General features: G+C 43.3%; 2 protein-coding genes across 7 annotated transcripts; both read left to right on the plus strand.

The window, feature by feature from the left end:
• The first annotated feature begins 283 nt into the window (after positions 1 to 283).
• On the plus strand, positions 284 to 5396 carry LOC129582302 (uncharacterized). Of its 5 annotated transcripts, none has more exons than XR_008689611.1 (5): positions 284 to 678; positions 3461 to 3738; positions 3954 to 4535; positions 4613 to 4853; positions 5123 to 5396. XR_008689611.1 is itself a non-coding variant. In XM_055473800.1 (5 exons), the coding sequence occupies exons 2-5, from the start codon at positions 1698 to 1700 to the stop codon at positions 5327 to 5329; spliced, it is 1458 nt and encodes a 485-aa protein (XP_055329775.1). In that variant the 5' UTR covers positions 284 to 678; positions 1554 to 1697; the 3' UTR covers positions 5330 to 5396. The 5 variants fall into 5 exon arrangements, 4 of the variants coding, with proteins under 4 accessions (XP_055329775.1, XP_055329776.1, XP_055329777.1 ...); XM_055473800.1 differs by adding an exon at positions 1554 to 1751 and having other exon boundaries at positions 3442 to 3738; positions 3954 to 4853; XM_055473801.1 differs by adding an exon at positions 1554 to 1751 and having other exon boundaries at positions 3954 to 4853.
• Positions 5397 to 12212: 6816 nt separating this feature from the next.
• On the plus strand, positions 12213 to 14488 carry LOC129582292 (uncharacterized). 2 transcript variants are annotated; one of them, XM_055473786.1, is made up of 2 exons: positions 12213 to 12698; positions 12776 to 14488. In XM_055473786.1, the coding sequence occupies exon 2, from the start codon at positions 12819 to 12821 to the stop codon at positions 14181 to 14183; it is 1365 nt and encodes a 454-aa protein (XP_055329761.1). In that variant the 5' UTR covers positions 12213 to 12698; positions 12776 to 12818; the 3' UTR covers positions 14184 to 14488. The 2 variants fall into 2 exon arrangements, with proteins under 2 accessions (XP_055329761.1, XP_055329762.1); XM_055473787.1 differs by having other exon boundaries at positions 12800 to 14488.
• Positions 14489 to 14931: the final 443 nt, after the last annotated feature.

Raw genomic sequence — 14931 nt, forward strand, 5'->3', positions numbered from 1 at the left:
AACAATGCGTTTTCTTGGCCAGAAGCCGAAGTCAACTGCAAGTTTTGCTTCTGTATGCTAACCAGTTGCAGAGTACTTCGTAACCGACATTAGAGTGCGTATGATGTACTAGCTACAGACCGTTTGGTGTGTGTTGATGAAAAAAACAGACCGAGGCCGGTATTCTTTTACACACAGCTTATGGAGCAAAAGCGATGAAATCATATGGCCGGCAGCTATGGTTCTACCAGGAAACTGAGGAAAGTGAATAAAAATTTCTACCATCGTCTGGTACATCCAACCGCATACCCATAACTCTAGTTTGACGACCAGATTAAGATTTGCAAACGAACCATAATATTGTGTGATGTTACATATAATTATTGGACAGAAGAACTGTTTCATTGTAGTTTACACTATCAGAGTGTGGATTAGCCGGAGTTTGTGCTTTTTCGGCTCGCCCATTATTGTTAAAAGCCTTGAATGTCTAGATGTACTAAAAGGCTGATTCTGCTCCGGTACACACGAAAACCTTGAGTACAAGTCTAGGATACGGGAAAAAATTTGAGATACCGAGCGGAGCAATGACCGGAATGGAAAACGTTATGTTCAGCGGGCAATACAAGATTTCTATCGAATCGGACGAGTTGTGCACGAGTTTTCTTTACTGCAAACGTCACTGTGTCGACGATCGTGTCCGTGAGTACTCTATACGCCGTTACATTAAGGAACTATTCATATACATACGTAGAGATGAAGGTCAGTGGCACTGTGCACCTCTGTATCCCTGTGCACAGGCCCGTCTTTATAGCGAGGGATGACGCGCCCTTCTAAGGGGAGGAGAAGACGAAAACTAGACGCCCCCTAAGTGGCGAGCCGGCAAAAAAATTTTTTTGGCTTCGAGCGCGCAAGCAAACAGTGAGAGACGGAGCTCCGCAACCCAAAGACGGGCCTGTTTATATTTGCAAATTAAATATAATCAGCAGCTTTCAGTAAAGATAGCGTAAAGGAAGACTAGTGCAAAAATACTTTCAGCTTACAGTAATGACTTTCCAAAATCATATGTTGTAAGTAATGTATATCCGCTCAGTTGGAGCAATTTTCCTGTTTCGAAAAAGGTTTAATTTGGCCAAGTGGGGCCAAATTTATTTACACAAATAAACTCTGCCGGTATCGCTTCCCTGTCGCCCAACGTTTCACTAATTTTTCTACAAACACTAACAAGCGAAAATATACTAATATGACATGGTAAGCAGGCATCTCAACAGGGCACATACGCAGTTCAATAGATTCCCCATTTCCAACAGATTCCATTAGGTTCCCAATCTCAAATGATTCCCGTTCCCAAAAGATTCTCAATTTTTTCGCTGACGACAATGTTTCCCATTCGAAGATATCTAGTGCGTCGGTGAAAGGTTCCAGTGCGGTACAGGCGATGGGTAACAAACCATTTCAGTCTAAATAAGAATATTAAGGATCGCTCATCTTCTCTGTAGAGTAGAAGTACGGGTATACATTTTAGAGAAACGATTGATTATGTGAGCGTAATATGGTTTGTAAACATTGTTCTGCAGATAGTCATTCGAGTAAACAATGCCGTCTCAAGGAACTAGTTCCTGAACCTCGACATTGGTTGTTTCACTCGCGACCAGACGGTCAATTACGGGCTGAACAAACCCCGGGGTACATTGTGGATTCAGCTGAATGCACCTGTTGATATGTGCCGATGGCGCAACGCTTCTGTTGTTGGTGCGAGACTCATTCTTCAAATGGTAGGTTGAAAAGCGTCAAGTTTCTGTAACACAGCAGCAAAATGTTTCAGTTTCAAGTTTTGACTACCGATCACTTCGACTGTTCTCATTTCGGCCACGTTTATTTCGGCCGAAGTTCTTCGGTCGCGATTTACTGCGGCCGCCATTCACTTCGGCTAACATTCATTTCGGCTTCAATTTACTCGGCCACAGTATATTTCTGCCGAAGTACGGCTTATAGATGTGCATAAACAATAAACAGGTATGTACATAAACATTCATTCTGCAGCGTGCGAGTTCTCGCTGAACATGCGTATTAGTTCTTTTTTCGATTACTTTTTGCACACACGATTTTGGGAGCAGTTTTTGACGGGTTACTCTCACCACCATATCTCCCTAACCCATTTATTAAAATGAACACCTCGTGCCGACCGTTACAAGGTTGATCAATAATGTCACAGGCCAGTGCTGCAAAGCTACGAAAACACAACCACAAGGCAACTAAAAATCCAAACAAAAATCCTAAAATAACCCAGGAAAACCTAAGAAATTGGACAAAAAGTAAAGAGACTTGACCAAAATAAACTTAAGAAATCTGAAGACACCTAAACATAGCACAAGCCAGTCCCACAGCAAATTTTCTTTACGAAAACAGGACTGATAAAATTAATTATAACAGAAGAAAGTTATTCGGTTTGTTAGGTTTTCTTTGTTTATTTTTATAAACATAAAAATAAACAAAGAAAGCCTAACAAAGCAAAGAAACCGAATAACTTTTTTCTGTTATAGACTATCATTCCTGTTTTCGTTAACAAAATTTGCTATGAGACTGGCTTGTGCTAATAAAATCATCCAGAAACCTTAAGAAATCCTAAGAAAACATAAGAAAACCTAATATGGCCGAAATTTCCGGTTACCAAAATGGGTGTTGGCCGAGGTGAGCCTGTGCGGCCGAAATGTAATGCGGCCGAAGTAATCGGACGCGAGCAAGGATTAAGTATCGGCTGGTTACTACCTGATAAATGGAAGGCAATCACTCCGTTCGCAACCTCGGTTCACAACCTTTCGCCCAACCTTTCACTCGGTCCCCCATCTTTTTACACACTAACTTTAGCTCCATTCAGAACCTTTTTCCACACTTTTCACTCCGCCCACTACCTTTTCAGACACTACGATTCACTCCGTTCACAAAAGTTTTTGAATACAACATAACATGTTGTACCTAGTAACATCCTCCTCCATAACGCATCTTATATGTCCCTATTTACGATAGCTTTGGAAAGATTCTTACGTGGTAGGAAAAATTGGAGCTTTTCAAGTGTTGCGGCGCACAAAATAACGAAAGCAAAGTAAAAACGCTTTGCTATCCAAGGCCAAATAAACCGCAGAGATGCAGATTTCCTGCGTTCAAATTCGCAGCAGAATTAGGTATTTACGGAAAGGATTCAGCGGTGACATCATGTACTGGAAGAGACTTAAGGAGGCCGTTAGGGAGTAATAGCATGCTGAGATCATTAGAGTAATATCAGGAAAGGTTCTAAGCAGTGTCAAGGGTAATGTCCAGAGGTCGTACACAACGAAAGGGTGTGCCTGAAAAGGTCTTGAACGGAGTACAAGGTTGTGTAAAAAGATAGTGGACCGAGTGATAGGTTGTACGAAAGAATGTGAGTCGAGTGGCCACCTAACTAAAAAAAATGCACTGCAATTATAGCAACGAGCTCGTATCGTAGATCCTGACAAGACATTTCCGGTGAAAGCGTTCATTCGTCTGGCGGTGGATAAACCATGGGAATGGCATTCCGGCACGATGGTTATGACGAATTTTACTGGATTTACCGACGCATGCTGTTTTGTCATGGTTGCAGTGGATGGTGGGGGTACCACGAAATTATTTGTTCTCCCGAAAGACCGTGTTCGCGTACCGGTTTCCACGGCCAAACCCATTGAATCGCTTTTAGAGAAAATGGAGTTGCGGTTGAATTTGCGAAAACTTCGGATGTGGAATAACGTAAGTTCGCACATCGTACAATTAATGAAATTATGTTGGATTATCGGTGAGCCCTTCCCATGTCATGCATAATGCAAAAACCAAGTGAAAACCGATTTTTCCACGAAATTACCGTCGTTCGGATAAGCAAAGCGATTTCGAGCAAAATCGTTATTGTAGAGCGGATATACAGTTACAGTACATGGAAAACGCCAGGTTTTGTATTTCTTTTTCAGATAAAATCCTTGCATTTGATAAACCATTCGAAGAATTCACTAACGCAGAAAGACTTCTGCGATCCCTGTACCCAGGAAAAGAAGTATTGGGAACATGTTAAAAAAGAAGAAAACGATTTACCGGTGCTCTCTTCCCTTGTTGATGTAGACATCCAGTGTTTACCGGGTGAAATTATGAAGGAAGTGTTCACCTGCATAGAGACCAGGATACAGAGTAGGCTCCGTTCCGTGTGCAGCGGTTGGAATTCCATTCTCACGTGCCATCCGGTTAGAAGATCACTGATTTTCACCGGGCCGCTGGCTGTTTACTATCACCGCTACTCTACTGCTGCCCGTTTGCATGCATGTTGGAGTCCGCTGATTGTGTTTTCTGGTTGGTGGGTTTCGCACTTTCCAAAAAGTGACAGTATCTTACACGGACCATTTCTTCGCCAAATCATGGAGAAAGGTGGCCATTCGTCTGCCGAGGCTTTGATACTGGGCAGAGTCGTATGGAGTGTGTACCCGAGCCAGGCCATGATGACGTCGAGTTCAGAAGGGTTGATGATGAACTTTTGTGAAAGTTTGTGCCTATTGACAGCTGTATGCCAAACTCTGATCATCAGAGATGGTCATGTAACGAGCGTATACTTTAATATCGAAACTTATCGAGATTTTAGACCGCCGTTCACGAACTTCCATTTGGGACTGAATATTCGAGATGGTCGCTTCCGAGGGCGGCACCTGACCATCGAGGATTGGTGGAATCTGATCGGAAATAGCTGCCCCACATTGAATGCGCCGGAACTTCGGTCACTTACCGATTGGATCGATGACTGGTTACAGTTGGATGAAACGTCTACCGACCGTTGGCAATGGAATGCAAGTTACGATCACAAAAAAAATGGCGCTATTCCTATTGTAAGCATGTGTATTTACAAAGTATATTCGAATTCACGGTTTCACGGTCAGCGATAGTATTGTCCTATCTCCAAAATGTAAAAGTTGCTGTTAAGTGTAGTTACTGTAAATGAGCGACTATTTAAAACAACTTCCCCGCTTTCTCTTCACTTCCCACGTAGACGATCGAAATTCAAGCAATCGCGCAGTACTACGAATCTGGTATTTACGGGTTACTATATCGTTAACTTGGTATCGTTCACTTTTGTTCGCATGTCGTTCGGTTTCAGATATTACAGGAATTTCAAAGGATGGACCCACGTTCTGGTAACCAGCATCGCAATGTGAATGTGGATAAGTGGAAAGCAGTTAGTCCGAAGCTGACGACACTCAACAAGCTCACGCTGCATGCCTTGCGTACGCTACAACTGCAATCGAGGTCACTCAATGCGTTTTCTTTTGATGTGAATGTAGAAATTAACTCGATTTCTAATTAAGTCATGAGCGGCTCTATCAATTTTGCTCATAATTATGTCATGAACATTCTGGAAGCAAAAATGTACGATTCAAGCAGCATTATTTGATTGATGACCGAAGGTTTGGGTGCAAAATACATGACTGAGACATCGGCTGCTGAAGGGAACTCCAAACTTCAAAGCAAGTACGATACTACAAAAAATATAACTTTCATAGCGAATCCGCCCTCGCCAAACGTGCGCACCTGGCGCTAAGGGAAGTGACCCGGTACAGTATATGGTGACAAATCCTGGTACATACACAAAAACTTCCACTTTCGAGCACTCCTTAACGCTTTTTTGGATCGTTTTACTACATTCTGTAAATTATTTACATATGTTGGTCTGAAAACCATTTATGCGCGCAAGCATCCGGTTGGGAAGTTAGGAAATTAGGAGTGAAATAAAATTTCGAAAAGTTTAAAAGCAATAAGCTGCAGCAAACGTCTCATCCTAAACGGCAGGGTGTAAAACCTGGCAGTGGCACCTGCCAATGGCACTGCCAGTGGCATGGCAAGCAATATAACCTGGAGGCTCTGGCAGCCGGCAAATGATAAAATCTGGCAGATGCCGCATAAAATGTGGCACGGTCGCACAATTAAAAAGCGGGTTTTGGAGTTTGGTCAACTGCATAATTCCTGAAAAGCTTGCCAGTGTACCGTCAGTTCTACATATATAGTGTTAACACCCTTACTAGCCATGTACGAAGTTCGAAAGTATGCGCCGGCATAAACAGTTTCAAAAGGTCACATCGCATGTTGCCGTTTGCGCGAAGTATCGCAATTAAGCAGAATCGCAAGGCGAGTTGCAAAAAATACAATCGCGGCACTACCAGATTTAGAAAGCAAACCGCTGGAAAATGATTTGCGGTTGAGCGTGAAGCTGCCTGAATCGGATCGGCTAAGTAAATGGATCTCAGATAAAAATACATGAAATTTGAATCAAATGATAACAACCGGACTCGGTGATCTTCCGGGAAATTGGTATTTCCAGGCAAAATTTTTAAGACAGTCGATCTGCTTTGCTTTGCGTTGCTTATTGTTTATTGTACGGTAGGCAGGTAACCCATTAAAGGCTAGGATCGACATCTAGCATGGGAATTTAAACCTGGCTAAACAACAGGCATTGTAATGAAATTGTAGCAAAAGTCACTAATACTAGAGAGGTACTAAGAAAAGAAAGGCATCTAGTGATGGTTACATGCTTCAGCGCATTACGAAAACAGCAAAGCGAACTGCTAATAAAAATATCGTTTCCGGCCAGGTTTAGCTGGCTCATAACGTTGTTCAGCCTCCACGCCAACAACGTTATAAGCCAGCTAAACCAGGCCAGAACATATTGTAAACCCTTTATGTGCGTTGCACATAAAGGGTTTTCAGGCCACTGTATACGAATTATTTGACTACAGAATGACTAAAAACTAGGAAAAAAAGGTTAAGGGTGCCGGGGTGCGCGAAAGCGAAAGTGTTCGTTTATATACACCAATGTTGCACCATGTACCGGCATACCTTAAATTTCAGTGACACTGCTTTTGTTTTTTTTTTGCCGGAGGTACAAAGGGCGTACCAAAAGTAAGTTTCCCTATTTTGTATCTCCCGGCCTGAACGCTTGTAACTCTTATGAACCATATTTTTAGAACCCTCCTTTATTAACGTACCGAAATAAAATACATATAACTGTACTTAACTACAATTAAATGGAGAAGGACTGCCAAGAAAACCGTCCGAGGTTATCCGCTCCTTGCCACGTGTTTTACCCAGACAGTTTTTGATTTTTTTCTCAGTCTTCTTGCTCATTTTTCTTAAAACACTAAATTTCATCAGATTAGGATTTCTTTTCTGTCCTAATTCCAAGTACGAAACAAAATAACTTTTTCATACTGCTTTTCCAGAAAATTAAAAACTCTCGATGACTAGGTGGGAAAACCACAAATCTGCTCAAGGTTCCAGACGGTAAAAAACTGAAAACTTCTTGTAAAACATTATTGCTGTCGGTAAGACTTCGAAGTGATTGGTGTCTAAGATGAGTATAACTGCTCATAAAATTTCTTTTTCATTGATGCAAAGAACTCTGGATTCATATCAGCAAGAAGGCTGTAAAGGGGAATTCTGGTGTCTTGGAGAAAAAAATGTTTGCTCTACTCTGTAAATTTTTCAAAACATTCTGACATCGCAGTAATATTGAGAATAGTTTCTCAAGCTGTTACTTTAAATTTTCTGTAGAAATTGTAAGAGGGACGGAAGTGGCAATAAAAAGAACGAGCTCCGAAAAAACCCGTGGAAAATGCTGCAAAAGTAGCAATCGCTATTCTATTTTCCGTTTCCCCATTTCTTCATGGAATCTTTTGATTCTTATTTCTTTAGTTAGCTTACATAATTGCTTATACAACAAAAAAATATCAGATGTCTATTACTTCAAATGGCAGAGAGGCAAAAATAGGGAAACCTACTTTTGGTACGCCTTTTGTATAAGGAACGCAACGAAAGTCGAGTAAAAGCAGGACCCAGGTAGTGTGCCAGCTGCAGCGCCTATCGTGCTGGTAGCCTGTTACTGAACTGATCCGTTTGGGTTCAGTCAACAGTCAACACTGCAGCCTACTTTCACTGTTGTTAACTGATTACAGCACCGCGTTCAACCGCAAACCGTATTTCAGCGGCGTGCTTGCTAGATCTGGACGTACTGCGATTATATTTTTAGCGCCTCTTGTCATTCTTTTTTTGTTGAACTCTGCGCCAACGGCGAAGCAGAATGTGACCTTACAAAATTCTGTATGTCGGCTCTTACTTACGCACTTCGTGCATGGCCAGTAATGTGTTAACACTTTATATGAAAAATTCACTATATACTGACAACATTTTAAAGAAGTGTACGGTTCAACCCCGCTTATTAAGTGTGCCATCTTTTATGCGGCATCTGCCAGATTTTATCGTTTGCCAGTTGCCAGAGTCTCCAGGTTTTATCGCTCGCCATGCCATTGGCAGTGCCAGTGGCAGGTGCCACTGCCAGGTTTTACACCCTGCCATCCTAAACCGATCTACTTTAGATTTTGCGCTAAAATGCACATGAGCATAAAAATCGTTTTTGCACGGAACCAGATTTCTCGCAATTTTTCACTTTTAAAATGAATATTCGCAATTTTTAAATGCATTTTAAAATTTGAAAAACATGATGCAAATCTGGTTTTGTCTGAAAACTATCCTTATGCTTATGTACCTGTTCAAAGTTTAAAGAAGTCTGAAAAAGATCGGTTTATAATAAGACTTTTGGTACTCAAAACTTTTTGCTAACGGCTGGAAATTATTTGGCCACAGAATGCAATAAAACGATGCAAAACAGCGTACGGGAGTGCGCGAGAGCGAAAGTTTTCGTGTCTATACTTGAATTTGCCACGATGTGCCAGCCGCCAGGTCACTTCCCCTGACCTGCTTGACGGGGAGTCTTACACCTATCTGTACCATTGCGTACCTATGGTTGTACACAGTACGGTTGCAGTCCACATTAAATTTGTATACAGTACTTCTCAAATTGTTTCTCTGTGCAGTGAGAATGATGGTTTCCATTCTGAAAAATAAATATTTCTGGGAACCAAAGATTCTTCTAGCTGGTAGAATCTTTTACCGGTTGCAGCAGGCAGTTAGAATTTGGCTAATCAAGATCGAAGACCTTATAGACAAAACCAGACTTCTTTTGTGATAATTAATAAGAACAAAGTCAATAATGTGTCCGGCCGTCACATTGTTGTGTTAGTTCATAACTATCAAGCTCATAATTAACGGTAAGCCGGCATCCAGTTCATGATGTATCATTTCGTTTAAAATTCAATCCTTTTAATTAGTGTAAATCTGCGCAGGCATATTGTCATTGTGCACTGGCCAACTAGCCGAATAAAATTATAATATCATTTCGTTGATTTACGAATACTGTACTGTACCGGGTGCGCATTCAGAATCTAGGTTAAAACAAACGTGGCGGTGTAATATCTATCACATCAGCGGTATTCATCGGTCGTGTAGCTTTTCCTCTAACGAAATTGATGTGAAATCGTAGAAGCACTCAGAGTACCTCTTAGCTGTTTGGCCTTATCTGTACTGTATATTGCAACAGCAGCCGGTTAAACTGCTGTTCTAGTGGGATGGTTAATCCACCGTACCACGATGTAGCGGCTGTTAAGGCTAACTGACAATCAAAAGGCTGGCACGGTCAGCAGCGATGCTGACCGGAAGTAAGGTGGCAATTACACAACTACACGGTGTGGGATGAGACGATTCATCTCAACGTGATTACAAACAACAACGCAAGACATGGCAGTTATGGCAAGATTCTTATTAGCAAGTACACAGGGCAAGAAGGCAAAAAGCAAGGTTAGCTAGCTGGCAAGAAGCAAATCCAAGAATGAATCTAGTGCGCAAAAGTAAAAGTCAAGAGCATCGAGATTGTAGCGGTAAAGCGTTAAGACAATGAGATGCTGATTCACATGATCTTAATGAGGAAGACAAGGAACGAATGAACCAATAACTGATGCAGAAAAGCAATTAACAATCCAAACTGGCAGTACTACAATTTTCTATCGTTACAATATGTAATTTCGTTTGTTGAAAAATAAATCAGTTCACTCCATTACTACAAAACAGTATTACATCCCGATAGATTTTTAAAAATTTCTTATGCAGTTTAAAGATTTTTTTTAAATCTCTGTCTTAATGATGCCAGAGGTGCAAGCCGCCAACGAGCTGCCGGTACCGATTAGCCGGATGAGCGCGTGTGTGGTGGCGCGTGCCAGCCAGACGTTGGTAACTGGATGGCGCCAGTCGCGTTGGATCACTGATTCCCACCATTCTCAGTCTATAGTCTTCTCAATTCACAGCTGTTTATGCGAGGTCATGTTTGCATATTCTTGATGAGAAGTGCTACAATACTGCATAAATGGAATGCAGTGATGGTTGAGTCTCGTGGGCTGTTGCAGCGAACGTTTACGTTACGTTTTATGCGTTAGTCAACGAGTATCGGTATGTTCGTTTGATTTGTATGGAAGGATACGTGAATTCTGTCGGTCATTATCATTTAATCGTTTGTAAATGCTTTGCTGCCACACATTACATTTCCTACATTGCACCAAATTTGAAGTCTGTCTGTTATCCGTTAACAACCAGTTATTGCGCAGTGCACTGTACAGATACGAGTCTATCAAAGCGTAATTATGTCAATATCCATAAGAAATTTCTGTTGTTGGGGCTAGCGCCCTGCGCGAGCGCCGAGCCGAGGCTCGGCTTGTGAAGGCTCGCGGCTCGCGAGCCGGAAGAGCGAGCTTTTACCGCTACTGGCGCGAGCCGAGTCGAGCCGAGCGGTCGTTTATCGATGGGTGAGCGAGCCGAGCGACCGGCAGTCCGAATTCGAGAGCAAGCTGAATATTGCTTTGTGTTTCGTACTATTTTTTATAGAATTTCTAGCGATTTTCTGTAGAAATGTGTGTTGGCTTCGCGCTTCGCGGGAAATAAACTTAATTTAAAAATAAACTTTTTAAATTCATGCAGCGGTGCTGGCATAAAAAACCGAACGTGCGTTTTTATAATAAATCCCCATATAATTTTGCTCGCGAGCGATTTGAGCAGGAAAACTTAAGATATTCTACGATCTGAGCAATACGGAATTCGGTGAGCTGAGAAAGATTTTACAATAGCAATAAGGAATCCGGTGAGCTGAGAAAAATTTTACAATAGTTAAAAAGACACGAGCCAAACATCTGACGCTTGCAAATTGCACAGGGCCCTAGTTGGAGCTCGTTTGCCGTTGTTGATCGTTCACTGACAGATTATAATGTTTACAAGCACAGCGCGCGGCGCTTACGCGCCGCGCTGCAGTGCAAAGGCGGTTCTTGTTGGCTGGGCTCTTTTTGCTAAACGAATCAAAGTGAAACGGTTTTATATGCTAAATAAGTCTTACTGAAAAGGGAATACAGTTACTGTATAAAAAACGGGTTAAACCGAAATTCTTCTGTTACAGAACGCTTAAAAGCGTGGACAAATAATGCGTAACCTTCGGTTACCAAAGCTTTAAAAGAGCGGGTACCGCACGCGCGGCCTTCGGTGACCAAAGGCTCAAAAAGGCGGGTACCGCACGCGTGGCTTTCGGTGACCAAAACCTCAAAAAAGCGGGTACCGCACGCGGTGCCTTCGGTGACCAAAGGCTTAAAAAGGCGGGTACCGCACGCGTGGCCTTCGGTGACCAAAGGCTCAAAAAGGCGGGTACCGCACGTGTGGCTTTTGGTGACCAAAACCTCAAAAAAGCGTTACACGCGGTGCCTTCGGTGACCAAAGGCTTAAAGGCGGGTACCGCACGCGTATTCAGTGACCAAAGGCTCAAAAGGCAGGTACCGCACGTGGCTTTGGTGACCAAAGGCTCAAAAAAAGATACCGCACCCGTATTCGATGATAAAGGCTCAAAGACGTGGGTACCGCACGCCTGGCCTTCGGTGACGAAAGATTTGAAAGGGCAGGTAAAGCACTCGGGGCTTTCGGTTACTAAACGCTTAAAAGGTGGGACTTAAAGTTATCAGGTTTGTTAAAGTCAATAAAGATAAAGAACTATGGTTTTGAAGCTTAGTAAGTAGGAAAGATAAGGGTGGGATCCGGTTTATCAGGTGAAGGTTTTACTGGTGAATGCAATAAGTTTCGGGAGCTTAGTAAGGACAAAGGCGTAAAAGCGCAGGTTTAAGGGGATGCAAAAGCTTAAAAGTTGTTGAGCGGGTTCCGGCCAATCACAAACGTAAGGTTTTTTCTGGCCAATCAGGAAACTTTGGAGGCGGGAGCGTCACGGAATCACGGTTCTGCTTTAATATATAGGATTGTTTTCTAATCGTGTAGCAAAAAACAACGTAATGTCAGGCCCTGTGAACGCGATTTTGTCACGTCCCGCTCATCTGGCTTTTACGTGCGCTAATGCTGAATTTTCAGTGCAGTAATACGCCGTAGGCCCGTACGTCAGCCGCGCGCCCAATCACAGCTGTCGTCCTTTGTCTTGGCTGTATGTGCGGCTGCAGTGTGAGTCAGCTTGATAACACGCGGCAGAGCGTTTTATCCTGCCTCTGCTGCAATTTTCCCATGCCGAGCGACGGTTTGACAGTCGATGTTTTGGGGATGAAGGCGTCGCGACTTTCTTCAGCTGAACAGTGGATGACTTTAGAAATTTCGGATTTTTGTGCTCGTGCATTTTAACGCAAAAAGTTTCCTTTAATTATCCACAGTGTTGCCATCTGGCAGTCAGTTTTCAGTTTTAAAACCCTTCGCTTGTTCAGTGCGTCGCTTTGAATCGGGTCGGCAATTACCGAGGCAGTCTGCGTGTTTGTAAACGAAAGGTGAGTACGGTACGATCAATGCTACAACGTTTTACGCGTTTTACAATGAAGAACTTTACAATTTACACGACATTTAGAGCCTCTTCTACTCGTAACTGCAGACACCAAGTGCTGGAAAAAATGTTTGAGCCGTTGATTAAGAACCCCGTCGACGCGCGATATCGCCGCTATTCCAACCGGCCATGTGGCATACTGATCGGGCAAACCGGAGTCGGGAAAACCACCTTGAAGAACCGGCTGTGTAATACCAACCATTTAGCTGGCGCATCCGAAGGCAGCGTAACCCATCAACTGATGAAGAACGATGTCAGCGTCGGAACGAATTCCTTCTCCTTGATCGATACTCCGGGAACCGATAGCAACACTGACACGTTCAAGCACGCCCATCTGCTGCGCGCCGGACTGACCGCCACGGAGCTGAACACGCTCTTCATCGTCGTGAAATACGAGAACAAGTATTTCAAGATGGTCGACAACTATCTGCAGGCGCAACAGCCGGTGGTGAATTTCATCCGGAAAATCGTCATTCTCGTCTCGCATATGGACCATGCCGGGGATCCCGGAGCAGAGTTTCCTATCATCTGTCAAGCGCTGATGGAAGGCAGTCCGCAGGTGGCCAACATTGTTTTCTTCTCAGATCGCGGCGATCCCAATGCTGTTGCGGATTTAATGTACGCTTGTATGTCTAACATGGAACCGCAGTGGCTGGCGATCTCTGAGGAAGATTTCCATTACAATTTCACCTTGTATCAAGTGCGGATTAACATGCGCAAATCGTTTGAGCTGTACAAGAAGCAGGTGGAGGCTTTCTTGGGTGGTTACTCGCGACTCCGTGACCGCGTCGAAAAGGAGCTCGACGAAGACAAGGACGAGCTGTTTCACGTCATGATTGTCCAGTTCAAGTACGATCTGGATGATCTGTACGATGAGTTTGTGGGGAAGCATGGTGCTGCCATGGGGGAGATGGACTACTACGCTCTGTGCATTGAGATGCAGCGGGAGAATGTCAAGATCTGCGATCGCTTCGTCAACTCCGTCACCCCGCTGATGACGTACAATCTGTTCGATAACACGGATCCGCGGAATCTGATTAAGGCGTGCCCATTTTGTGGGCTGGTGTGGTGGAAGACGGAGGGCTGTGATGGTGTGACCACCTGCGGTAATCGAGTTAGTACGCGGTTTGACTTTCGACCTAGAGCCATGTTTCGCTACGCTTTGAAATGGATCAACGGCGAACTGGTCCACAGTAAGAAGGCAGTGGCCAGACCTTCGGTCGGAACTGCCCAAGCGCCACAGTCAGCCGTCGGGAAGGGATGTGGCCGATCTATTACCTGGAGCGAAATTCCCAAACTGAACGACGAAGTCCTGTACAAAATCTTCGAAGTGAAAACCATGGATGAAGTGAAGAGCATCATGCAGAATGACGGATACAAGAAAGCCAGAGACAGTTATGTCAGCAGCATCGACACAACCTTCCATTCCTGAATCGTCTCCTATCCGTTGGTTTATGGACATCCGATTTGGCCTTTAATCATTTCAAATTGGTTTAGCGTCCATCGTCATTGCAGAATTTAATGTGGTTTGAAATCGTTTCTAAAGACTAAATCCTATGAGTCCTGTCCAATATTGTCATAAACGTTTTGCTTTATCAATTTTTGTCATCCTGTATAGCAGTTCTTCTATTTGCTAGTAGGTTAAGCGCATCTGCTCAAAATAGTGGAACTTTTATTTGGGCATTTTACCAGAAAAGACTGCGACTGTTTGTTTTCCACTGAACTATAATCCATTCATTTCATTCCGTTCCCGAAGCATTGCAAAACGCTAATGTCAAATCATAGCAACGCCTGTTGCAGTATAGTACTTAACTGTAAAAACCAGACGGCCGTTGTTCTGTTGAAACGGCTGTTGAAAAACAACTGGCACGTTAGTATGTAATTATTATATGGGTACTAATAGTCGTAATAGATAGTAATCATACAAAACAAAACGGTTTCGGATGCGGTACAGAAACATGATTTCATAGCTGTGGCTTTAACAACTGAATGCAAAAATGCCGGCTGCATTCCGAGCTTATATTGGCAACGCAAATGATAACACATAGTTAAGGATTTAACACTTGTTTCAGTCAAAACCAGAACTGGCAGACTGCCACTGCGCGCTGCCAATGTGAAAGCTGGTCGTGGTTATGGTAGCCCATATGCAGTGTCACGGGATAGACAAGGAGCGCCAGTGA

The sequence above is a fragment of the Paramacrobiotus metropolitanus genome, unplaced genomic scaffold, assembly GCF_019649055.1.
Source record: "Paramacrobiotus metropolitanus isolate TYO unplaced genomic scaffold, Prichtersi_v1.0 Parri_scaffold0000007, whole genome shotgun sequence".
Taxonomy (NCBI): Eukaryota; Metazoa; Tardigrada; class Eutardigrada; order Parachela; family Macrobiotidae; genus Paramacrobiotus; species Paramacrobiotus metropolitanus.

Coding starts and splice junctions, on each gene's coding strand:
- LOC129582302 (XM_055473799.1), top strand. CDS start 564: ATGACCGGAATGGAAAACGTTATGTTCAGCGGGCAATACAAGATTTCT. Junction 679..3,460: donor CTGTGTCGACGATCGTGTCC/GTGAGTACTCTA, acceptor CTCGTATCGTAG/ATCCTGACAAGACATTTCCG. Junction 4,854..5,122: donor AAAATGGCGCTATTCCTATT/GTAAGCATGTGT, acceptor GTTCGGTTTCAG/ATATTACAGGAATTTCAAAG.
- LOC129582292 (XM_055473786.1), top strand. CDS start 12,819: ATGTTTGAGCCGTTGATTAAGAACCCCGTCGACGCGCGATATCGCCGC.